This window comes from Engraulis encrasicolus, chromosome 14 (assembly GCF_034702125.1).
Source record: "Engraulis encrasicolus isolate BLACKSEA-1 chromosome 14, IST_EnEncr_1.0, whole genome shotgun sequence".
NCBI lineage: Eukaryota > Metazoa > Chordata > Actinopteri > Clupeiformes > Engraulidae > Engraulis > Engraulis encrasicolus.
This window is the reverse complement of record NC_085870.1, coordinates 13909664-13936472: the sequence shown is the minus strand read 5'-3', so window position 1 is coordinate 13936472 and position 26809 is coordinate 13909664. Positions and strand designations below refer to the sequence as shown.

At 42.6% G+C, this 26809-nt stretch overlaps 1 protein-coding gene across 1 annotated transcript; it reads left to right on the top strand.

Moving 5' to 3' along the window:
• Nucleotides 1-610: 610 nt before the first annotated feature.
• Nucleotides 611-26809, top strand: mapkapk3 (MAPK activated protein kinase 3). Its single transcript, XM_063214980.1, has 10 exons — nt 611-1380; nt 9406-9545; nt 13704-13768; nt 16511-16590; nt 17665-17791; nt 19747-19822; nt 20604-20728; nt 22078-22163; nt 22723-22803; nt 24542-26809. Exons 1-10 carry the CDS (start codon nt 1096-1098, stop codon nt 24689-24691), a joined length of 1215 nt encoding a protein of 404 aa, XP_063071050.1. The 5' UTR covers nt 611-1095; the 3' UTR covers nt 24692-26809.

The window sequence follows — 26809 nt, the reverse complement described above, 5'->3', positions numbered from 1 at the left end:
TGAGCAGGAATGCTATACAGATGTTATCATGCATCCTTCATTCCTCTTCACAGAGCCACATATTTGAATCATTATTGAAAGTACTTGCTATTCCCTACTATGGCATGTTGCTGCCTGTTTAAGTACGGAAAGATTTTGGAATACAGTAATTGATAAACCGATAGGGGGAAGGAAGACAGTAACAGAAGTATTTGGTGGTATAAACAAAAAATCATTGAGACAGTGCAGTCAGTGCCAGTAAAGTATATTACAAATAGTATATTGCAGATTCTAAGTTTGTTTTACATCATGGATACTTTTTATTCTGAAAATGACTACACCCATTTACTTAATACATTACATTACATTAACGGAACTAGTGACCTTTGGCATTTACATAATTTACACCATTGGCATTTACATCATGCTTTAATATTCCAACTGCAATGTCTTCCTTTTTGCAGTTGTGTCAGAACCTTTTCAGGTACAACGGGACGATAAACGGATAGAGGGACGACCAGTGAGGTCTGTCACAGTGCTTTTCGCGCTTCTCCTTTAAGAAAAAAAAGGGTTGAGAAATTTGACTTCAGTAGTGTGTAGCCTATTGCTGACGCAAGGGGATTCACTCTGGGCCCGTGGTAGCGCAGCGAGTGGACACTGGAAAACGATGAAGGCTTCGGCAACCGAGGGGAATGGTCCACCATTCACCCAGTGACTCCACAACGGACCGCTCCTCAACACCATTGAGATTTGGACTACTTTACTTTGGGTCAGGACCTGGAGGACCATTTGGCGATCAGTTGGAACTATGAACACATGCTGTAGCGGTTATTGAAAGTGAAAACAGACTAGGAATTACGTTCGACATATGAACTTTACAGAAACCAACAAGTCATTTTTATTAATTGAAAACCTTGTGAGTTTAACAATATTTTAATCGATCTGCGTCTCAATTGTTCCTTGGTAATAGAATGGTTCGAAGGAGGTACATTTCCTTTGTCGCTCATATTGAACGTTTAATTTGATCTCGGGTGGTCAATTCATTCTATTGTCACTTTAATCTATCTTCAGACATAGGCAGAGTTGTGATACTCTCCTATTACGAACTGCTTGACCATGCTTCAAAATGAGAAAGGCAAAGAGGAAAAGTCTTCAGAAGAGTCAAAAAGTCAGACTGAACCGCAAAATGTGCCAGCGACCGAGGAAGCCGCTGCGCAAAAGACAGACACTGAAGGTGGCGACTCCACTCACTTCCCAATGCCATCTTATCCCAAAGTTGAGATCAAGCGCAACGCGGTGACTGACGACTACAAGATCTCAAACCAGGTTTTGGGACTTGGAATTAACGGCAAAGTTTTGGAGTGCTACAACAAGAAGACTGGTGAGAAGTGCGCGTTAAAGGTGAATACAGCAGACTTGGCAAACCAGGTGCTTTTGTGGTTTTAGAACAGTTCCCAGTGGAAATTCCCCCTCCAGCACTTAAAGCAGTTGAACAAAGTTCATTATGACACACAGGTCCCCTTGAAGCAGAAGAACTTCGACCTGAATATATTATGGCTCCTTTGAAGGTCCCTCCCTATCTTAACTGCAATCTCACTGACCCAGGCTATTGGAGAAGTGATATTCCACATACTGCCTGAGCGTATTTGTTGAATATTATTTTAATCTTCACACAGTCTGTCTAACTTAAACCATAAAAGTCTGTCACAAGCCCACTCAGCCATTTCTTGAGTCATTTAGACATGTACTCTTTGACAGGGGTGTATGGAAACTATTGGCTGTGTCAACTTTACAGGGTTCTTGGTTACTGGGTGCACCTGCTGCCACATCCATGGCATGTGCAAGTGTGTATGTGAGACTAACTTGAAGAACCTACCCATACAGCTGTCATATAAACTTGAAAACAGGGACAGATTATGATTTCATGGGCCCTTGGGTTAGACAACAAGAAAGGCCCCCTTCAGTGGCTACTGCTATTGTACAAAGCGATTCAGGATTTTTGGCCAGATGTGTGAGTCTATGTTGTTGGTGGTATGGGGGGGTGTTCCTCTGAGAAAGTTTTGAAAATATAGTTGTTAACAGTGCAATACAATATTCACACACAATATAAGAATGGAAATATAGATGCATGGGCTTCAGGGCCTCCTTGACTCTTGGACGGGCTCCTTGGCTTAGGCTCGTGCAGTAATTTGTCATTGCCTGAATCAGGTTCCAAGTTCCAACTATCATATTTGAGCGCTGCCAATGCCTTCCAGAACAGCCCTGCTAGAGTGATGTAAACTATAGTATGTGAATATAAAAGTTAAGTGTGTGAGTGTTCTACGTTGTAGTACAAGTGCGGTGTAGTTGTTATGTGCGTGGGTCTACTATGTCACCACTTGGCTCCAGAGGAAAAGATAAAGGTGACAGGACAGTAATGGAGTTGGACCCGGGCCCAGTAGCCATCTAATGGGACGGTGTATCCGCATCAAACTCTGAAGAAACGAGGGGGAGAAATGTGTTGGTGGACAAGGAGATGGGAATATATTTCATAAAGTGGAAGAGCTGGCCTGTAATTCATTGAGCTTTTCATTGAAATTCTATTAAGGCCATATTTTGTCTCTGTCAAACGAAGAGTGGCCTTCTGGTTTGTGGGCAACACTCTCTACTCCATTCCTCACAGTGGTGTCTTTCAGTCCATACGTTTTTTCCATAACTTTACCATGTTCTAATATGTGTCAAAAGATATATATCTGTGGTCTGGTTAGTACAGCACAAGCTCTTTACACCTTGTTTATATCCGTGTTTAGGTGTGTGTGTGTGTGCGTGCGTGCGTGCGTGTGTGTGTGAGAGAGAGAGATGTGTGTGTGAGCAGCACGTGTGTATGAGTGCATGTGAGTGTGGGCACACTTGCAACATGACCTGCACCTGCTGCCGTCTAACTTGGGGTCCTCCTCCTAAAGGACACTCTGGGCCATGTGGCCGCCCGCCCGCTCTGTGGCTTTCTGCCCCTCTTCATGTTGATCTGCATGATCATGCCACCATTGTAAACGACCATGGCACCATTGTAATTGACCATGCCACCATTGTAAACGACCATGGCACCATTGTAGAGTCTTAACAGAGATTCTTTAAGTATATAGAGATATGCCAACATAATAGGTTTCTATGGGCACCTAACGTGACCAGGTTCCGGTCTGCCTAAAGGGGCATGTCATAATGCTCCTACAATGAATAGAACAGTCCTTAGGTCTGCCTAGGTCTGCCTAAAGGGGGATTTCCCCTCCTCCCCCTTGCAATAATAGAACCCGGAAACAATTGGCCAATGGAACCTCTCTCTCTCTACTCTCTCTGCTTTTAATTCCCACCGCATCGCTCCAGTGGAACGCTGTAATAGTCAGTGGAAAGATTCAACTACCTCAGTCAGTACTACAACACTAGCCTGGCGACGCCATCCCATGTACTCCACCCAAAGATTTTGGCTCCGCACCTAGTCATGAAGTCAACAGTCGGCTTTCACCCAGGCTACTACAACACTACTACAGCATTTCATGGTCTACTACACCAGTGGTTCTCAACTGGAACAGTCTTGGGACCCACCATTTTCCACTCTCATTCGGTCGCGACCCAATTTTTTTAGCGTTCAAGTCAATTCAATGCAATTCTCAAAATGTAACCAAGAGATTGTATGCCTATCTACTATGACTACAGATGACACAGAGTTCAGTAGCCTATCAAAATAAAAGTTGGATTTTTTTTTTTTTAGAATTACTTTTTTTTTTTTACACCAAGGCTCCGCGACCCACCCATGACCCTTCTGCGACCCACTTTTGGGTCGCGACCCACCAGTTGAGAAACACTGTACTACACTACAGTAATGTATTATGACTTGGTCATTGGCATTCTGTCCTGGTAACAGAACATTTATAACAGGGGCCATGTCTGAAGAGGTAAAGGGACACACTATGCAACTTATGGTTTGTTTTTCTAATTCGAATGATTATTGTCAAATGTTCTGTAGCCAAGACTGTCGATCTGGCACAGGCCATCTAACAGAAAGGATATTAGTTCACTATATAAATAGTATTCAACTATGCATTTTTTGAAAAATAAGATTTACATGTAGTAACCTGGTAAATGGTGCATACCGTTGATTTAAGTTTAACAACAATAACAGTAATCACTCCAAAATTGTTTCAGTGGTTCATCAACTACAATTACGGTGAAGATATTTCTGAGTCTGATTCGCTATTCGTCCATAACCTCATACAAGTTTGGAGGTGTGTAGCAGGTCTGTAGTTTCTCTATTAGGTAATGTGGGCCCCAATCTGTGGGGTGCCTGAATATAAAGTCTGCCATTACCACAACATCCTTTACTAATACAGACATGACCCGACCTGACCAGGGGTTAATTGAGTTATTGGAGGTAATATCAGTGCACTACGCAGGTGCTTTGAAGGTTGCAGATTAAACTGTTTGTTGTTGCGCTGTAAATTGTATGAGACTAATATTTCATATTAAAATTTATGACCTAATTTCCCTTTTGCTTGTAGTTGTGTGCAAAAGCAAGCGCTCATAAGGGCAGCATCATCACAAAAGCTGTCCACCTAGTTTGCCTTTTTAATGAAATGCCCTGCCAAAGACTGAAGTGTAATGGATGAGCCATGCACGCGCACACACACACACACACACACACACACACACACACACACACACACACCAGCCTTGGACTGAGGCCATCCTTTTCATTTAATCCAATTACTTAGATCCTGGTTTACTATAGGCCTACGTGAAGAGTTGAGTGGCTGCCAAATTCAGCAGGCTGAGGCAAGTCAGGCTGTGTGCAGTGCCGCTGACTGCTTTGGTCGGGCCCAGGACAAAGTCATCTGTAAGGCCCCCCCTTAGCCAATACATACACTACCATGTAATGAGGACTCATTTCTGGGCCTTCTCTCTGTCTGGGCCTGGGACAACTGACCCCCCCCTGTCAGTCTCTGAGGCTGTGTGTTATCGCTGTGTTGCCATGGCCTGACCCCTACTCACCATTCATCATGTGTAGTAGTGGAGCTGCTGGACAAATATGATTTCTGTTCGGGATTAAAAAGTTCCATCTGGGCCATCTGGGCAGGCCGTCCATCTTTGGGGTGTCCATAGCTTGGTTTGGTGGTGAGATTTGTGCTTTCCTGGGTCAGGGGCTGTTTACTTGTTTGTTTTGCAGCAGAGAGGGTGGGATATGAGACTGTGGGAGGATGTGATCTGACCAGGCCAGACTGCAGATTTTGCCGTTTCGCATGGGAACCAAGACAAGCACCCATTTACAACCAACCAACATTTTCCATTCTGTTTTTTGCCTGTAGATAATCTTGATTTTCACACAGTTCATAGGCTACAGGGACAGCTTCTGCAGCAGGTTGTTGTATGTTTGCGGATTGCTTAATGCATATGCGCCTGCTGCATCCGCACCTTGGGAAAAGAGGATTTTAATTTCATTTTACGAGGCTGTAACATCTGAGTTGTAATGCACTGGTGCTGTGGGAGCGCGGTGCGGGTCATAACAGGCTGATATAAAGGCTGCTGCTCCCGTGGCCTGTTTCTCGCCACACAAAGCTCATAAAACATGTTCATCATAAAAGTCTTCCATGTCTTGGTGACATAAATCGCTCACCAGAAACATGGTTCCACAGAGATAACAGCGCTGTGCTGTAAAAAATAATAATTGGGGTGCTGTAAACTGACAATGGGATTGATTTAAAATCAGCCATGTAGATGTGTTCAGTTCATTAAAACAGTGTGTAAACATTGTGTATGTGTATATTTGCATAATTATTAATGCAGCTTACACAGGCTATGCTAAGTTTAGTTTAAGGGTTCTCTGTGGTCTGATGTTGTTGTGTCGGCTACACAATGACTTTTATACCATCAGGCGTAAGGGCACCAGTAATCAAGCAAGAGGTAAAAAGGCTTTGAAAATGAATTTTCTTTCCATTTATGACTTAGTTATTATTAGTTGTTAATGCACTTATATGTGGTTGCTATGTCCAGTAGGGCTTTGAAGTGGCATTGAGTACCTCCAGAATTCTTGCTCTTTGTTCTTCATATGTCTCACAAATTCACACTGAGCACATGGTCCATTTGCTATTATTATGCATTTGTTTGTATATTTCCAAGTGCTGCAACCACAGGTCATTCTTTTATAGTATCCTATAAGGAATATTGCGTATAGTGCTTTGTATGTACCTGTCATTTGTGTGGGAATATAGTATAGTTGTAAAGCAACACAAAAGGCAATCTGTTTATCTCTGCCTGCATAGCAATTTACATCTGCAATCCTCTATACACACAGCCACGATGACACATGTGTTGGTGGTGTTAGCTGGTGAATGGAAAGGATGACATGTTGTTTATATCTCCCATGTGAACTGTGGTGCTCTCTTCAGTTACTGGAATAGTGCTGTGTTGCCTCCTGAATTACAGTTTATAAGGTGCGTCATGGGCAACTGGATCAGACTCACTCCACTCTCTCTCTCTCTCTCTCTCTCTCTCTCTCTCTCTCTCTCTCTCTCTCTCTCTCTCTCTCTCTTCCCTGTGCTGGCAGCAATACACTTCTCTCAACCCTGTCACCCCTAAAGAAGCTGGTTGGCCGGAAAAGGGCCAGGGTGGGTAGCCAGTGACAGTGTTAGTTATTATTTCTCTGTAGAGAGGAAAGAACATTAAGTCTTTTTAAACCACATGGGCAATTTGAAAACCTGCATGGAAACATAATGTACTTTCACACTTTCACACTTTTCACACATTTGATACAACCGCTCCTTGTGGTTACGGTTGTGTTTGCTCAAATGGCTCCGAGGTTAATTACATACTTCAACTAAAGATTTTCTCTGGCGTTGTGTTCGTTTTTCTCCTCCTTGGTTGTGACACTGTACCTGGCCTGAGAGGAAGTGAAACAGAGTGGACCAAAAACTGCGTGAGAACTGCTGTGAGAAAAACAAAAAACTAACGAGAAACCCTCTTGGTGTGTATCACTTCACATTATGCAGACACATGGAGAACCTACAATGACTGGCCCCCCGAGCGGCGCCCCCTCCAGCACCCCACTCCCAACTGCTGCCCCGCCTTCGCAGAAAAAAAATGCAAAAAATGGCAAAAATCTGCAAAAAAAACCCTCCTATAACTGCTAACTGTATCAGCATTGTTGCAATAGCATTGTAATAGCACAGAAATAACACCTGAACAGCTCTGTTTGGCGGGAGCCACCGCGTCGTGGGTGCCGCTCTGGGCAATTGCCTGATTGGCCCACCCCTAGGACCGCCCCTGTGCAGACCTACAGATCTATGTATGGTTTAAGGGCTCCCCTACCTAACAATGGTAGCCTGGATATTGCCAGATTATATTACAAGTGAGATATAGTCTGCGAACCGTCTATTAATTTTCTCACAAGGGAGGTTGATCTAAAAACGATTTAAAATACCATCTACTGTAAAGCTTAATGGAAAGCTAGTTTCACATCAGGTGTTGACATGGTGGATCTGTAAACAGTAACACAGTAACAAACAAACTACAAGTTTTATCTAATGATATGTCTTGCGCCCCCTCACCGTTCTGTGGTTGGGATCCCAAACTCAGACAAAGGCTTCAACTAGGGTTTTCCATGCTGTCCTTCAGATCAGAGCAAACACATCAGGCAGCATGAGAATTCCCATACTAGAGCAATAAAGCATGCCATAGATAGCCAATAGCAAGGCACATGGACAGATCATGAGTTGTCAAATCTTCCATATGCTGTACAGAATTGTATAAAGTAGAGGTAGATTAGAGTTAATGTATTGATCCCCAGAGGGAAATTAAGGTGTCAAGTATAGCTTACACAAATGCTCATAATGCCCACATAAACATTTCAAGACACACACATACACAACTGGCCTCGCAGGTCGAAGTCAAGGAGGGAAAAGTATAAGTAGTAGAAAAAGTATAAGTAGTGGCAGAAATACTCATAGCCTACTAGACATTACATAGTTGTTACACCAGTTTTTTCCCTTTACATAATGAGTGCCTAATGGTTTTTTTAGTTTTTTTGCTTTTCTTTTACTTCTTCTTTATACAACTTTTATCCTGCATACTGACAGTATTTGGTCATGTCTTTCTGTGTACTATGTGTGTCTTTCTGAGCATTTACTAAACTGTCTTTGCTGTGAAAACCTGTGTGTTTGTCTGTCTGTGGCTGGGTGGTTGGCTGAGTGACAGCAGAAGATCTGACCTCAGCCCACAGCAGCTCGGTTGACAGGGTGAACAACAGCAGACGGATCACTGTCACCTCCCAAAAATATCCCCTGATAGAGCCGTTGAGCAATGCGAGGCCCCCACGCCTATTGCAGGCTGGGGGGGAACGCACAAGCCTGGAGCGAGAGGCCTTCCTCCCTCCCTGCTTGGATCATCTTCAGCCTGTGCGACGTGGGGGCGTAGCAGAGACAGAGAGAGAGAGAGGATGAGAGAGGGAATGAGTGACTGTTGAGTGAGTGGGAGAGAAAGAGAGTGAGAGAGAGAGAAAGAGGGGAAAGAAATGCAGTTCTAAGTAGATTGAGACACAGTGGCTGATTCAGGGGTTTGCACTTGTTTTGTTGTCTCATGTTTTTTTTTTTTGATTGAGCCTTCTATTCATTCATGGAATATTCCACAAGCAGACGTGCCAAGTAGTGGAGTCACAGGCCTGAAAACCGAAATATGAATTCTGGCAGAACAGGGAACATTCATGAGAAGCTGTGTCTGATTTCTCTCTCCCAAAAGCACAGGGGATGTGGGACTGCTTGTGGCCTGATTACTTTCCCAAAACGTGATGTGTGGTGACATAGGCAAACAAAGGTTTGGCATCGGTCGAGACAGAGCGAGAGAGAGTGAATCCAAAGCGGTCTCAAAGGTCTTCTTTGTGGTGCCTTCAGAGGGGTAAAAATAGTGTGGGAAAAGCTCAGGAAGAAAAACGGGGGCTACTTGACCATGTGTTGACCTTTTCCTCATCATGAAAAAAAAAGCTAAAACGTTGTTCATGTTGTACTGGTCTTTGTGTTCTCTGTTTTTTCACTCTCCCACACTTCGTCCATTCTCACCCTCCCCTTCACTGTATCTGTTTGTCGTCTCTGTCTATCTACTGTATCTGTCTGTCTGCTTGCCTGCCTGTATGTGGGTCTGTGTGTGTGTGTGTGTGTGTGTGCGTGTGTCTGTCTGTCTGTCTGTCTCTCTCTCTCTCTCTCTCTCTCTCTCTCCTGCAGATTTGTTTACTAGCTGCATGAATCTCATGAATCTGTAATAAAAGCTTTTTTAAAAGACAAGTCTCTCTCTCTTTCTCTCTCTTTCGCTCTCTCTCTCTGTCTCTCTCTCTCTCTCTCTCTCTCTCTCTCTCTCTCTCGCTCTCTCTCTCTCTCTCTCTCTCTCTCTCTCTCTCTCTCTCTCTCTCAGATACTGTACGACAGTCCAAAAGCCAGACGAGAGGTAGAGCTGCACTGCCGCGTGTCCAATGGGCCCTACATAGTGAGGATCCTCGGCCTGTACGAGAACATGCATCATGGAAAGAAATGCCTTCTCATCATCATGGAATGGTCAGACACTTTGTTCACAAAATACACCCCCCAACCCCTCCTGTTACAGTTTTTCGGAATCAGTTCTCGAATTCTCAAAACTCTACACACAAATCTCCAAACCTCACACACAACGGGCAAAACTCCTCACTACCTCTGCAAAAAGCACGTCTTGTCTCAAAACAATGTACTCTCTTCTAAAAAGGTTATTTTGTTCTCAAATGACACACACAAGCAGTCATTTTAATACACTCTTATGTGAACCATTGAACACTAATATGCACAAGGTAAAACTCTATACTCAACTTGAAACACAGTAGAAACTTATTTTCTTCAGTGTTCTACTTACTAAAGAAGGTTTTTTTCTGTAGTAAAATACTGCAATATTGTTTTTAGACTCGGAGTGCACAGATGTGTAATATTTTACACATTTTTCTGACATTTAAAAAATTGCACTAATTTATTGTAAAATATTGGGTAACCACATGAAAGTGATGTCTTGTATAACATATTTTTGAGTTCAAAAACTAAACAAATGTGTTTTCTCCTTGCATCCACTCATTTTTCATCAATATGACATGCAATGTGTGTTCTTATGAGGTGATGATTTCAGATTGTAAACAGGTAGGAAGTGAGTTTGCCCATTTGATGAGGAAGTGAACTTAGTATGGCAGGTGATTTTAGTATTTTGAATGACAGTGTGTTCAATGCGACAACCAGGGTTTTTCTTCATGAAAAATGTGTGTAATCCAGAGAATTGTGTGTAGTGGTTTGAAAAGAGTGTGTTTTAAAACTGAAATGTGAGTGTAAAGAAGGAATTGTGTTTAGTGTTCAGTGACATTGGTTAGGGGAGTTGGGAAATGGGTGAGATGTTCCGAGAATTGTGTGTGAAGTACCAGAACTTGTGTGGAGGCAATCGAGAAAAACTGTAAAGGAACACTGTCATTTCTAAAATTCAAGATGAACAGCTTAATAAGTGAATAGCCATGTCAACATAGTTGATAGGAATTTGTTTTGGCACGCCATCCCCAACATCAAAGACATACAATGGATACAGAAACACGACAGCAAAGCACATACAGTATATAAGGACAGACAACCATGGACACAAAGACAGACAAACACTTACATTGTCTTGAGTCCATACAAATAATGTTTTCAACATCATTTCAGTGGTTCATGAACTAGTAGTTGGGTTAAAGGCATATTTGAGTTAGCTTTGCTGCAACGCACAGGCTTTAACTGCAATAAATGCATTTGGGGCAGCAGGTCTTTAGTTCAAATGAAAAAGAATGTCAAAAAGCAGAGTTACTCATAGATGTTGGAATAAGTCTTTCATATAACATGGTAAATCTATGGCAAAATAAATGGACCTAAATGGGCCTTAATCAGGAATCAGGAAGTACACAAAGAAAGTAGGTCAAAGGTTAAAATGGCATCCATAGGAAAACATTCCACTTCCAACATGTGGAGCTGACCAGTGCATCTGGAAATGAAAGCTGCTTAGTGTTACTTTAACCCCAACTACTTGCTCACAGCAAGAAGAGCAATAATGACAACATATATAACTATCCACACCATTAAATGACATTATCATGACAGGATTAGCATCCTCATAAAACATCCTGTAAATACTGTAAACCAGGGGTCCCCAACCTTTCTGGGTCAGGGGGCTACCAAGTTCAACCAAGGGCTACCTGAGGGCTACTTTTGTTCAAAATCCTCTACTGATTTCTTGACATCATTCCCAAATCAGACTAGATTGAATGATAATTTGCGTATAAGTTATGAGGAAATATTCTTTACAGTCTATAAAGAAATAAATTAAGAAAAGCATTAACTGTGACTAAAATCTGGTAGTCGTGACTGTTTTCTAACATCCTTGGGGGGCACCTCAGAAGCTCCTGGAGGGCTACTTGGCGCCCGCGGGCACCACGTTGGTGATGCCTGCTGTAAACTGTGAATGAGCTGAGACATGGTGTTTTTATCATTCATTAAATCTCCCCGAAAGTTCTCCAATGTACAGTACATTTTTAGCCCTACTTTATGCTCTTTCAGTAGCACCAAGGAGTTCAGGGATTCATTTGTCTAACACATTTGTGCCACAGACATTATTCAAATGCGTGATTTGTTTATTTAAGTATTTTTGGTCTGATTGCCTTTATTATGAAAGAACAGTTGCTGTTGCTACACAGTAAAAAATGCAGCATTGAGTCAACTCTCAGAGAGTGGATTTAACATCTTCTAGAGCAGGGGTCAGGAACCTTTTTGGTGGAGAGAGCCATAAATGCCAAAATTTTTTGAAGAAATGTTCATGAGAGCCATACCATTTTTTTAACACTAAGTAAAGCATGTATTTCAATTAAGCCCAAAAGTTTTAGAGTGTACTGTCAAGTTATTGCTTTTATTGATAACAGGTAAGAATAGGGTTGCCAACTGTCAACTTCATTATGGTGAGGGTCTGGGAGAAGTTTGTATTTCTCAGATGTCATTTCCTGCATTTTAACACTTTTTAACCTCCCTTGTTCCGTTTCAACTCAATATGGAACCCATACTTTAATTTGTAAATACAGGACGATTCCGTATTTCAAGGGATGGTTGGCAACCCTAGATAAGTAAGAGCCATATACAGTTCCCAAAAGAGCCACATGTGGCTCTAGAGCCATAGGTTCCTGACCCCTGTTCTAGAGTGTATTTGGTCTCAGAGTACTCTCTAATTGTTGAATTATAACTGCATGTTTCACTGTGTGCTGCTGCTGTTGCTACTGCTGCTGCCTCTGAGTCTGCAGATTCCTCTGTACCTCTGAGGCCACTGCAGTAGTTTATCACCTTGTCGATAGCAAAACACAGGAAGCATGCGCTGCTGCCTAAGCGGTTAATCACCCCAAGATCTGCAACGTGTGGTACCTTTACTGGACAGGATATAGTAAGAGTAAAACAGAGAAGTGAAGCACTGGGGAGAGAAGCGAGAGAGTTTGCCGTTTCTTGAATGGAGCAACACTGTTGGCAGGAACAGAGATGCGTTTGGTTAGGAGAGCAAAAGTGTTAACCCTATCCAGACTGGGGGGGGGCTAAAAGTGCCCGCACCAACTTTGATGTCGTATAATTCCTTAACGACTTAAGATATGACTACGAAACTTTGTGACTTTTCCTAACATTTAGTTGGCTACAGTTAGGTACCGAAAGATTAGGTTTATTATTTTTTCCGTTGCCATGGCAACGGTTTTCTGACAGGTATGTCTGACCAAAAATCACTTTACCATATCTATGACGCCATATATTTTCATATTTTTTTGTTATTTCCATTAGCTTCACACAACTTTGTGGGCATCTAAGTGGTTTGAAGCACAAAATCATTAAAATTTAAGTGCATTACCTACATTTGTTGGAAAATCCATTATGGCGAGATTTTGGGCATAATAAGATAATGATGTCATAATGACGTCATAATACCAGATAATTACACAAAAATTATGTCATTCATAGATGTCCATATGTAGATCATCTTCCCCAAGTTTCGTAGTCATACGGTATTCCGTTCATGAGATATGAGGGGGGGGTCAAAAGAGCCCCCCCAGGCACAGGAATGCCAAAAAAGCCCAGTCTGAATAGGGATAAAGAGGAGATTGAGTGAGTGTGTGTGAAATCAGGTCTGGGGTGCATTTCTCAAAAGCGTAGTTGTTAGCAGTTAGCAATTTCGGTAGTTACCAATGGTAAAGTGCATTGCAACCAACAAAGTAGCTAACGTAGTTAGCAACTATGGTTTCGAGATATACACCCCTGTAGAGTGTGGGTGATGTGTTGCAGCAGTCACCTCCTTCCTACCTCGAGGTTCCTTAGTAGTGTGATGTTGCGGCAAAAAATGCTGATTAACATCACAGTTATGGACCGTGGTGGTGGGAAAAAATGTCACTCAAGCTGATCTGTTTTAATAACCCTAGAAGGACTAAAATGTTGACGGAAATGTGTATATCTTGCTGTGTGCGTGTGCGTGTGCGTGTGCGTGTGTGTGCGTGCGTGCGTGCGTGCGTGTGTGTGTGTGTGTGTGTGTGTGTGTGTGTGTGTGTGTGTGTGTGTGTGTGTGTGTGTGTGTGTGTGTGTGTTTGTGTGACTGTGTGTTTAAGTATGGGTGTGACTTGCATGTCTCTATATGCCTCATATATGTTTCCGTGGTTACAGTATGGAGGGTGGAGAGCTCTTCAGCCGGATCCAGGTTCGAGGAGACCAGGCCTTCACGGAGAAAGGTTTGCTATGACAACACACTATGCAGTATGCATACACCCATGCATGCTACACACCATGATATCACTACACACTACTAGGCCCTCACTTAGAGAGGTTTGCTGTGACGCTGCGCTGCGTATACAGCTATACATACAACACACACATACGCATACATCCATAATACCCTACAAAGTGCAGTAACTGCATATTTTGTCAGCATTGAGTTTAGACTGAAAATGGTCTTCATAGCACCTCCTGTTTCATGTGACAAAGCCTTATGGTCCAAATTTTGTCCAAATCTGCAGTGACTACAATATCCAATCTAATACCAATACTTTGACGGTCTTTGTATCAGTTTCAGTGTTGGCGTAGTTACTGCACTTTGCCTTTGTAGGGCAGAATAGATACGACACACACACACATATGCACTCACTACTGTAAATGCTACTTCTCTACAGAGGGATAGGGCCAGGGTATCGTACTCAGAAGTGGATTTCACTTTCACTTTGCTTTATTATTCCAATTCCAACTTAAAAAAAACAGTTTGTGGAAGTAGAATAAACAGATGGCTGCCATTTGGCAATGTGTATTCAAATTCCAGTGGGCTGGAATCTGTCTGGAGTCAAACTTCTCTCCAAGAAAACATTAGTGGCATTTTCCCCAGAATCAGTGGAAGTAGACACTGGATGACGGTCTTTCTAAGGGGCTGTTTATACAAGGATGTTTGGAAAGGAAAATGTAAAATTATTTTATCAGAAGTGCCTTTCATTTACACGGCAACCATCAGGGTTTGAAGGCGCAAAATTCTGAAGACTCATTCCAGACTGGGGAGTTTTGAAGATGACCAGGCTTACATCTCCGTCTAAACGGCAAAAAAGCCAAAACGTGTTCACGTCCACTTCCCCAGATTTTTGCGTCTTCAGGCTCTGACGGCGAGGTTGCTGTGTAAACGAAACACACTTCAGATAAAATATTTAGTCTTTTCTACTCATAATCGTCTCTGTGTAAAAGGCATAGAAATATGTAAGGCCTAAGACCTAAGACCAGAGTTCCACTTATGTGTTACCAGCAGGGCTCTAAATTAACTTTTTCCACCACCAGCCAATTTGGCTAGTGGACATTTTTTCTTACCAGCCAAACAGAAGTTCAACAAGCCATTTTTTTTATCTCGCCAAAATAAACTATGCTTTAGGCTAGTTTTTTTTTTTGTTTTTTTTATTATGGTCATTTTGTTCAACTATTTCTACAACACAGATACACCATAGGCCTGCATAAGCTACTATATGCCTACATAATAAGCATAATAGGCTATATATTTTTTTCATTATTTTTTAACTTCTGCTTTATTTTTTACTTTCATTACTTAGGCATAATCAATTTGATTAGTTTTTGTTCAATTCCTCTGAAAACAGCTGAATCACATCACACAAGCCACTCACATAACAGACCTTTAACATACAGTAACCAAGCACACAGCTTAACACTACAAAACCTCACATAGGCCTACGCACACCCCAAGGAAGGAGAAGAGATGAGAGGAGAGAGGAGGAGCTCTTCTCTACCATGCGCAACAAAATGACAAGAAGCCTAGTTTAACTAAAAGTAGGCCTAAATAATATCTCGGGAATATTCGCTTCCGTTGTTACTTCGACAGCTTCGTCGTTGGTTGTTTTTTTTTCTTTCCGATGGCGTGGGCTTTCCAACTTAGTTGCGCCAGGACTCGGAACATTTCAGAAGACAACTGAACTGACAGCTACGGTCACACTACTCTGACAGTCAGCTCTCCTCCTCTGCCCTTGTCGCCACTCATTTTTTAACGTCACTATTATTACGGTTACAATTACTACTAGCATTCACCAACGCACAGAACCTTGCGCTACCCCCCGCCACATTCTCATCACTCGCACAAAACATAGTCTACAGAGCAGAAGTAGCTCTATGCATAATCTGCGTAACTCCTGTTATTGAAACGGCCAGGGCCTCGCTGCTTCAAAAATGCAGCCTGTTACAGCAATGTTCATAGCAGTAGTGACGTTAAAAAGGTTGTAGCGAAAGCGACGAGAGCATAGGAGGAGAGCTGCCTGTCAGAATAGTGTGAGCGCAGCTTAGCTGACAGAATGTTTTCAATCCTGGCGCGCGCAACAGCATGGAGTTGCCGCTCGCTGCACTGGAAAGCCCACTGTGGGAGGCTACGTCGTGACGCTAGTGTCCATGGGTAATGTAGGAAATCTCGCCGTCTAACGTTCGTCAGAGCAGCGGTTTACCGTTCATAATTTACTGTACTCGGGAACTACTAGCCAAATTGGCGGGTAGGTATTTTTTTCTACTAGCCAAAATGAATTCTCACCCCTGTTTGGCGTGTTGGCGTGTGTTAATTTAGAGCCCTGGTTACCAGTATAACAAGTCAATAATCAGCATCTGCACCCAAACTAGGTAACAGTGCTTTGTCTGGTGAATAAAACTTGCGAATAAACTGGTGAATAACCACTTAAAAAGGGCCGTAAACAAAAAAAGCATTAAAAGACACTGAAAGGCTGATGTTTATGTCTTATCCTCACTGGTATAAATATTTGTATTGACCCGTGCAGATCTCGGGTGGATTTCAGTCTGACATGCATGTTTTGTACTGTGTACTGTGTGAACTTAAATGTTCCCTCAGATTGGTTGTGTATCTGAGATCAGTGGTAGCAGCAGTGTGTTTGGGGGTTTGTGGGGACTTGTTGTGTTCTGACTGTGGTGTCCCTCTTCCTATTTCCTGCCAGAGGCCTCAGAGATCATGTGTGACATTGGCACCGCCATCGACTTCCTCCACAACATGAACATCGCACACAGAGACATTAAGGTGAGTGGAAAGGGCTGGATTCATTCATTCATTAAAAAAAATGATCAAACAGGCCATCGCAACCATTAATCGATAATTGTCAAGCATTTCAGATGTTAAGGTGAGCGAAAAGAGCCTGGATTCATTCATTCATTCATTCATTCATTCATTCATTCATCAAAAGTTATTTAACAGAATTGTAACCATTAAATGAACCAATTAATGGTCAAGCATATGACGAACACAACTTGCTTATTGTACACTACAGTATGTTTTATTTATTTATATTTCTTCATATTCTGTGCATTTCACCAACCGATTGCACTGTGTGTGTCCAAGTACTGGTCTTTGAAAATTGTTGTGCGGGAGACGTCTGATTGCCACACATCCCTGGTCTTGTGTAACTGTTTTCAGACTGGCTGCGTCATTGTCCCGCATTAGTTTTAGGGGGAACCAGCTTGTCTGTGAGCGGCGTACGTTCACATGAAAATGTGAGACCATGATGTGTCATTCAAAGAGGGCATCGCTTTGGCACCTTCAAATCGTGGAACTAGCAACCAATTTTTTCTGAATACTGTGAATTTTCTGAAAATGCTTTATGTCTGCCATGTAAAGAAAGAACCCATGGCGGGCCCCACTGTGGCTCTGTAGAACAGTAGGTCACTGGGATGCTATGCTGCCGACCCAGGTTCGAATACGACCCGAGTCTCATTACAATCCTTCCCCATCTCTCTCTCCCCACTCGTTTCCTGTCACTCTCCACTGTCCTGTCCTAAATAATGCTGTAAAAGACAAAAAAAGAGGATCACACGGCGGGGGAACACTGTTAATGTTGTGTTCCTTTGGGGTTAGTCAGACACACCACGTCACCCAGTGGACATACAGTACTTTGAGCACTTCTACTTCGTGAAACTTAACTGGAATATAACTCATCCACATACCTACATAGCTTGCACAACAGTCTGCACAAAAGAAAAAGGGTGAAAAGGGGATGTGGTGGTGGGGTGTCCTGTGGTATGGTGTGAGGACTGAGGACGACAGAGAGAGAGAGTGGCTTGGTTGTCTCTCATGCAATGCACTTCCATGTTTCTGTAGCCGGAAAACCTTCTCTACACCAAAAAGGAGACCAGCGGCGTGCTGAAACTCACCGATTTTGGCTTTGCCAAAGAGACCACGCTCCACAACCCCCTGCAGACACCCTGCTACACGCCCTACTATGTGGGTAAGGATGACTAGCCTTATGAAATATCATTTGCATTGTCTAGCTAATCTTTAGTAGCATAATGAATTATACTATGTTTATATTGAAACATAACATCATCATCATAATGTGAAATTACAGACTGTATAAAGTATACAGTATTGTATGCAGTCTGTGTGTGAAAAGTACTCTGCACCAAATTATAATGATTAATTTTGCCATATTTATGTTGAAACACAAAATCGTTATGATATCAAAAATTAAATATCAGTTACACCTTAGTGGAAAAACTTGACACTGACATCTGTCAAAACTTTGTCAGTAGTAGCATGCCAAAAGTGTGTAGCAACTGAAAGACCGGTTTCAACCAACGTTTTCTGACTTACACATCCTCTTAAAGAATACTGTGGTCAGGAACTACTGGTTTCAGAAATCCCCTTCCTCACTGGAAAGAAAAAAAAAACTCATCAAGTAATGAAGTAATACACTCGCCTCCAAAAGAGTTGTCGCCTATCCATCTGTTTGGAATAACAGCTAATAACCTGACTTTCAATTAATCACTTGGCTTCAGAAGTCACTCATATGAAAGCTACAACCCTCCCGAATGAAAATGTATGCACAAAAATAAATTTCATGCACCAAAGACAGATTGACCCTTTATTGAACACAGACAGGGCAGATTTTCACAAGACAAAAGTTTTGTCGCCTATGGAACATAATGTGAAAATGAGCAGATAAGTCACTTCAAAACACTTCAAATACGCAGATCGGGTGTCATACTTAATCACTGAATCACTCTCACCTCTCCAGAAAATCGACTTTGGCCTTAGGTGTATGTTTAGGGTCATTGTAATCATGGAAAGCAACACAATGAAAATCAATGGAGTTCAATGAGAGATGGTGACATATTCGCTATTCGTAGAGCAATACATGTTTAACTTCATGATTTAATCAATGACAAAAGCCCTCAAACACCTGCAGCATGCATGCAGCTCCTCATAAAAGCTGTATCTGTACCATGTTTCACTTTAGGCACCATTTCTCTTTATTCATATTCTTCATCTCCAACACCATTAGTTCTGATGCTATCAGTTCTAAAATGGTTGATCTTGGGATCTTGATTTCAGAGTATGAGTCCCATTAGCCTTCATTTTTGTCAGAATTAGGCCTGACATACTCTTGGCTGGCTTTTTTGAGACAGGACAGTGGGAGAGACTTCTTTGTTGTTAAATGTGAAGAATTTTGAAAAAATACATGGTGCCTAAAGTCAAACATGGGAGGGATACAGCTCTTATGTGGAGCTGCATGCATGCTGCTGGTGTGTGAGGGATTTTATCATTGATTACATCATGAAGTTAAAATGTATTGCTCTACAAATAGCAAATATGTCACCATCTCTCATTGAACTCCATTGATTTTCATTGTGTTGCTTTCCATGATTACAATGACCCTAAACATACACCTAAGGCCAAAGTTGATTTTCTGGAGAGGTGTGAGTGAACCAGTGGTTAAGTATGACACCCGATCTGCGTATTTGAAGTGTTTTGAAGTGACTTATCTGCTCATTTTCACATTATGTTCGATAGGCGACAAAACTTTTGTCTTGTCAAAATCTGCCCTGTCTGTGTTCATTAAAGGGTCAATCTTTCTTTGGTGCATGAAATTTATTTTTGTACATACATTTTCATTCGAGAGGGTTGTAGCTTTCATATGAGTGACTTCTGAAGCCAAGTGATTAATTGAAAGTCAGGTTATTAGCTGTTATTCCAAACAGATGGGTAGGCGACAACTCTTTTGGAGGCGAGTGTACTTGTATACTACATACTCAGCAGATCATAGTTTGCACTTCCGCTGCTTCTGCTGATGCGACCTTTGATATGAGTTTTTTTCCAAAGGTCATTAGGTTTGTGCCTTTGCTGACTGCCCTTTTCACTCTTTCTTTCCATGTGCCTGCTACTTCACTACAAAAAAAAAAGCGCCGGAGGTTCTGGGCCCGGAGAAATATGACAAGTCATGTGACATGTGGTCTCTGGGTGTGATCATGTACATCCTGTGAGTACTCTCGCTTGTGTGCGTCAGCGTGTGTGTGTGCGTTTGTGTGTGTCCGTGTGTGTGTATATGTGTGTGTGTGTGTGTGTGTGTGTGTGTGTGCGTGTGTGTGTGTGTGTGTGTGTGTGTGTGTGTGTGTGTGTGTGTGTGTGTGTGTGTGTGTTTGGGTGGGAGGGTCTAATGCACTCCACTCGCCTTCATATTTCACTCTGTCAAGAATAGCTCTGTTTGCGTGGGTGTGTCTAAATGTATTGACCCAACAGTATTCTTGTCATTAGTGAAGCAGTTTATGAAGTGCTCTTTGCACCGGTGCTCTAATAAATATAATGTATTGAACTGAATGATTTCCAGAGGTGGCCATCCCCGAAATATGAAAGTTAATGTCCTGCCACAAATAGCAACCGATCCACCAAATAAGACAATCCTTAGTAGATCAAATACAGCAGTATTACAGTAGAATTACTTTATTGATGCCCAGGAGGAAAATAAGGTGTCAAATAGCTCACACCTAATGCACATAATGAACATTGCAAGACAACATATCTAGTGAAATCTCTGGTGTTGAAAGCAATGGCAGAGAGAAGAAAGGACTTAAATTTTCTCAGCCGAATTTATCCAACTCTGCTAGTTTCTTCATTCATCAGTGACTACAAGATATTAGACCATGTTATCTGTCTATTTAGATAGCCTAGTTTAGCTTATACAGAACATTGGTCATCATTGGTTTGTGCTTATAAACTCAATTTTCACATTGAATGTCAAATCCATCCTTCTATCTATGCAGGTTGTGTGGTTTCCCGCCGTTCTACTCCAACACGGGCCAGGCCATCTCCCCAGGCATGAAGCGCCGCATCCGCATGGGCCAGTACGAGTTCCCCAAGCCAGAGTGGACAGATGTGTCCCAAGAAGGTACGTCACTGATTGGACTCACTACAACACATTTTCATAAATGATTTTCTTTACATTTTTAGCTTTTTGCATTGATACAATTGCAGATAACCCAACTACGTTTTGATTGATATTTCTGTCAAATAAAACAAACAAACCAGTCATGGAGAATCTTGAAAAAGTGGCAATGATAGTGACAGTGTTTGCCATTTATAAACCAGCAGTCCTGCTCTGTTCTCCGAGACATTTTGGGAACTTATAGTAGCTCCTAAATGCCACAGATGCTCCAGCCAAATCGGGGAATTAACACGGGCGAGAATATCCACTACATGGTGTAAATGTGTTTGTTGTCCCAGTGAGATCATCTTGTGTCTCTGAAGTGTAAGCCAGTCGAGACGTGGCACCTCTGAGCCCTAATATTAGGCCTTATATAGCTTTCTCCTCCTTTTATTTCTTACATTCTCTTTCTTTAGTTGTTTATGTCTTCCTCTTGCTCTCTCTCTCTCTCTCTCTCTCTCTCTCTCTCTCTCTCTCTCTCTCTCTCTCTCTCTCGCTGTCTATTTTTCTTTCCGTTCACTTTTTTTCGGTTTTCCTCTATCAGTTAATCATAATTTCCTGGTGGTGGTTATTTCAACCTCTTGACCTTCCCTTACCCTCCCCCTCCATATCCTAATGTCTTCTTCCAGTAATAGCATAGGGGCTTGCGTGTCCTTGAGCAACGTGGTGTGCTGTGCTGTGGTGTGGTGTGGTGTGCACGCTTGGCTATGAGGTCCAATGTCTTGAGATGTCATCAGGCCTATCTTGGTATGCTTACCCAATGAGATGCCCTCATGTGGTGCACTGCTCTCAACACCCAGTATTAATGCTGTGACCTAGCTTGGTCTTACCATGGTAGGGTGACCAGACGTCCCGGTTTGACCGGGACAGTCCCGGTTTGGAGTTGTGTGTCCCAGGTCCCGAGCAAACCCTCTCGGGACACAAATATGTCCCGGTTTTGGCCACCCACTACATTGCGCCATGTCTATCAGGGTAAATATATGGAAAAGATTACATGTTTACCTGCCACAATTAATGGCAGTCAGCGCTTGTATAGAAAGTCTGAAGTCAGTTGCGATTTGTCATTCCTCCCTCTAAAATTGATTAGAATGCAGGAAATTGCATCTAAAAAATACAAATTTTCCTGGGGGAGGACCCCCAGACCCGCCGGCTAAATACTGTCCTTCAGTCACGCACGAAGTGTCCTGGTTTCAGACTTAAAAAATCTGGTCACCCTATACCATGGCCTCCTACTAATGCAAATTTTTGATCTTTGGATCTTATATATGGCAATGCCAGGCTAACTGTGACCTGTCCTCTGTCCTCTCCTCTAGCCAAAGACTTGATCACACAGCTGCTGAAGACTGACCCTAACGAGAGGATGAGCATTACACAGTTCATGAACCACCCATGGATCAATGTGAGTGTCTGCTGATGTGCAGGAGGAGAGAAGTGCCGTACACTCACAAGTTAAATCAACAGTTTTTAATGTGAGAACGTTTCGGCCTGTCTGCCTTCTTCAGGTCACGTGACCTGAAGAAGGCCGACAGGCCGAAACATTGTCACATTAAAACTGTTTATTTAACTTGTGAGTGTGCGGCACTTCTCTTCTCCTCCAATTGTATTTTCTGGTTGCCAGCACCTGTTTCTGGTGTGCGTTTTGCACCTCCACTCATCAGTGTCTGCTGATGTGTTATGTACATGCAGAGCGTAATGCTAATACACACACTGTACCTGTATATTTGTGAAAACAGTTATCATTGTTTCAGTGTGTGTATGGGGTTTAGGTCCAGCTTTGTGTGTGTGTGTGTGTGTGTGTGTGTGTGTGTGTGTGTGTGTGTGTGTGTGTGTGTGTGTGTGTGTGTGTGTGTGTGTGTGTGTGTGTGTGTGTGTGTGTGTGTGTGTGTGCACGCGCACACGCACACGCACACGCACGCGCGCATGTACCTATGTATGACACTAGTGCTTTTTCATTCTAGAGATCAATGGTGGTCCCAGCAACTCCTCTTCACACTTGTCGGGTTCTGGCTGAAGACAAAGCCACGTGGGAGGATGTGAAGGTAAGCCCTTGTACAACACTGACACCCCCTGGTCAGAAGAGGAATCACACTCACTAGGGAATAATACAAACACCCAGCTCTTGAACAGAAACAAATAATGCAACAGCAATAACAATGGTTCATTTCTGGGATTTTTTTCTTCCACAGGTAAATGTAGTTGAACATGCATAAAAGATCCACAAGGGGCAGGTTGAGAAAAAGAAAAATAGACTTCTGAAAAGATTTACAGCGTCAGAGTCCCAAATTAGCACGGGTGTGGAGTGGACTCCCGAAGAAGCTCTTTCATGGGTACTTCTGATACCCCCTTCCACAGATTACTACGCTCCCAAAAATATATCTCGCCCGCTGCGGTAACCTCTCACCCCAATGCCTAGCTAATAGAGCAGTAGTTTCCATTCGGCCGGATCATGCGTACTGTAACCTTTGACCTTTTGGTGATGACATTTTGGATGGACATTATTGTGAGTTACGGTAGGTTGGACGAAATGGATCAAGTTGTAACGTTTGGACTTTTGGATAATATTTTACTGTGTACTGTTAATATGATTGTATTGCATTTTAAATATGCAAATTAATTAGATTTAATGAATACGCTACTATGTATCCCAGTCCTTTGGCGCTCCCATGGCTGTGCTGTCTCCCCTGCACATGTTCCGCCTGGCCCTGTTCAAAACACACCTGTGTAAACATTTTAGACAAATCTTAGGAAGATGGAGATGGACATTGTTATACTTGTTCACGTGAACGTCAGCTTAACCCTCCTGTTATCCTTGGGGTCTATTTGACCCCATTCAATGTTTAACGTCTGAAAAATACATGAAGTACATAATTATTTTGCTTCATATTTGATGGCTTTTCCTAAATATATGGGGTCAATGTGAAAAAAAGTAAAAATGTTTTCCCCAAGTGCTGTACACGTTTTGGTTACATTTGTGTTCCTCTGGGTCAATTTGACCCCAAATTATTTTAAGTGCATTAAACATAAATGGAACATCCATATTTTGCTAATACATGTTCCAATCTGTCTAGATTATGTCAAATATTTGAACATAAGTTATTTAGAACAGGACATTTTGCTTTATTTAGGGCTCTGATAACTAACAATAATATTATGTATGATATGGAAGAGGGCCAAAACTAATTCAAGGCAACTTTTGAGCAGTTGTTGCACATTTTCACCTAGTCATGGATTAGTTTTTTCGGTGTGTGGGCTGTGTGTGGGGGAGCTAGGACTTATCTAATGGGCTTTTTTATGTCCCCAACAGAGCAACAGTAAATATCTGAGGCATAAACCAGTGCAAAAGTTTTTCCTTCCACTGATTTTGTAGACATTTAAGTGGCTGGGGTCAAAATGACCCCAAGGATCACGGATGTAACCTAAATCTGAGGATAACAGGAGGGTTAAGGGGAAGCAGGTTTCATAGTGTGCTCCATTGACCTTGGCTGGAACAGCGAAGGTACCATTTTGGGGACCCGGTTTGATTCACTGAAAAATGATCAAGGTTCCATCTCATGTCTTCTCTTCTCTTCTCTGCTCTCCTCTCCTCTACTCATCTCCTCTCCTCCTCTCATGTCCTCTCCTCTCATCTCCTATCCTCTTCTCTCTTTTCTCCTCCTCTCCTCTCATCTCCTCTCCTCTCCTCTCCTCTCATCTCCCATCCTCCTCTCCTCCTCTCCTCCTTTCCTCTCATCTCCCATCCTCCTCTCCTCCTCTCCTCTCCTCTTTTCCCCATCTCAGGAGGAGATGACGTGTGCGCTGGCCACCATGCGTGTGGATTACGACCAGGTGACGCTGAAGGACCTGGACATCTCCAGCAACCCGCTGCTCAACAAGCGCCGCAAGAAGGCAGCCACGGGGGGCAAGGGCATGGCCTGCAACAACCAATAGCACGCCACGGAAGGAGGAAGGAGGAAGGAGGAAGGAGGGAGACGGGGTGGGGCTAGAAACAGGACTCCACCCCAGGCTTTTGCATCGGGAGGAAGAGGCTTGGACATGAAGGATTGCAAGATAGCGAGAGAGAAAGAGAGATAGAAAGCTGACAAGAGAGAAACATTGTTTTAAAAAAGAAAAAGCCCAGACTTTAAAACATGGCTGCCGTAGCTGCAAGCTTTGAAGGCTTTGACTGTACTTTGAAGGCTTTGACTGAGAAGGCTTTGACCACAGTACTTCCCTGATTGGAGCTGTTTGAGAAGCATTGTTTTTTTCCATATCTGATAAGCCCTGCTATCAGTAGCCTTCAAGCTGTTTTATCGGTACAGATTTCTGTTTCTCTTTTCTGTGTGTGTGTGTGTGTGTGTGTGTGTGTGTGTGTGTGTGTGTGTGCGTGCGTGCGTGCGTGCGTGCGTGCGTGCGTGCGTGCGTGCGTGCGTGCGTGCGTGCGTGCGTGCGTGCGTGCGTGCGTGCGTGCGTGTGCGTGTGCGTGTGTGTGTGTGCCCATTTCTTTGGTGTTTCTGTCTTGTGCAGTGTGCAGTATTTCATTCAGTCAGCAGCTAATGAATGTATTGGCATGATTTGGAGTGTTTGTGTGGGTGTGTTTTCTAGAGTATGTTTGGACAAGCCCATTTGTATGCTGTATGAAGCAGCTTTCTTTATACCCATCATGAAACAGTTAAAGCTCTCTCCTGTTATATTTTTCTGTCTCCCACCCTCTGTCTGTCTCTCTGTCTCTCTCTCTCTCTCTCTCTCTCTCTCTCTCTCTCTCTCTCTCTCTCTCTCTCTCTCTCTCTCTCTCTCTCTCTCTCGTTATCACACCACTTCAGTTTGTGCTAAAAGCAAACCCTCTGCCCGATAAAGACTGTGTCTCACACCAGGATCATAGATCCACAAAAGAAGGGATTGTGTTTTGGGCATAGAGTTAGAACATTAGACTAGAGGTTACCCTGCCCACTTTTTCACGGCAATCCTGGCAGCCATGATTTGGAAGTAGACCTGAGAAATGTAAACGAATGGGGAAGGGGGCTCATCTCGGTCAAAAATGGCTTAACCCTATCCAGACTGGGGGGGGGGCTAAAAGTGCCCGCACCAACTTTGATGTTGTATAATTCCTTAACGACTTAAGCTATGACTACGAAACTTGGTGACTTTTCCTAAAATTTAGTTGGCTACAGTTTAGTACCAAAAGATTATGTTTATCATTTTTGCCGTTGCTATGGCAACGGTTTTCTGACAGGTATGTCTGACCGAAAATCACTGATCTAAGTCTCATTATTGTTCCTTTTACATATTTTTTTGTTATTTCCATTAGCATCAGACAGTTTTAGGAGTATTAAAGTGGTCCGAAGCATATAATCATAAAAATTTAAGTGCATTACCTACATTTAATTGAAAAAGACATTATGGCGAGATTTTGGGCATTATAATCAGATGATGTCATAATGACGTCATAATACCAGATAATGACACAAAAATGATGTCATTCATAGATGTCCATATGTAGATCATCTCCCCAAAGTTTGGTGGTCATACCGTATTCCGTTCATGAGTTATGAGGGGGGGGTCAAAAGAGCCCCCCCCCAGGCCCAGGAATGCCAAAAAAGCCTAGTCTGAATAGGGTTAATAATGTGAAAATGCCCATGAACACACTATACGAGGACAATAGTTGATGTGTGTTGCTAAAAGTCTACATAATTAATACAAACTGATTTCAAAATGTAAAAAACACATGGTTTAAGTAGATATTTAGCCTCATATTACAAAGACGTCCTTGTAAAATGTGTCATTTCATATTCAAACAGTTTCAGTACATTTTTGACAGAGGTGGGCGTGTCCTTTATTGATTTGCATTGACTGAAGGTACCTACACCACCTACACAAGTGCACTTGTTTTTTTCCAGTGCTGCCGCAAATTGCTGTGTCACCTCTAGTCTATTGTTCTACCTCTATGGTTTTGGGCCAAGGGCGTCTGTGCTAGCTCACGCCACAGGCTGTCCTGTAACTGTTGCTGTTTGTACAGTTCATTTGATTTTATCAGAATTAAATTTTGAAATTCTGTGATTTTTACCTTTA

What these genes read in the sequence shown, in the direction of transcription:
- mapkapk3 (XM_063214980.1), top strand. Translation starts at nt 1,096, where the DNA reads ATGCTTCAAAATGAGAAAGGCAAAGAGGAAAAGTCTTCAGAAGAGTCA. An exon ending in CCAGGCCTTCACGGAGAAAG is followed by an intron (nt 13,769 to 16,510) that starts GTTTGCTATGAC and finishes ATTTCCTGCCAG; the next exon opens with AGGCCTCAGAGATCATGTGT. An exon ending in GGTGTGATCATGTACATCCT is followed by an intron (nt 19,823 to 20,603) that starts GTGAGTACTCTC and finishes CTATCTATGCAG; the next exon opens with GTTGTGTGGTTTCCCGCCGT.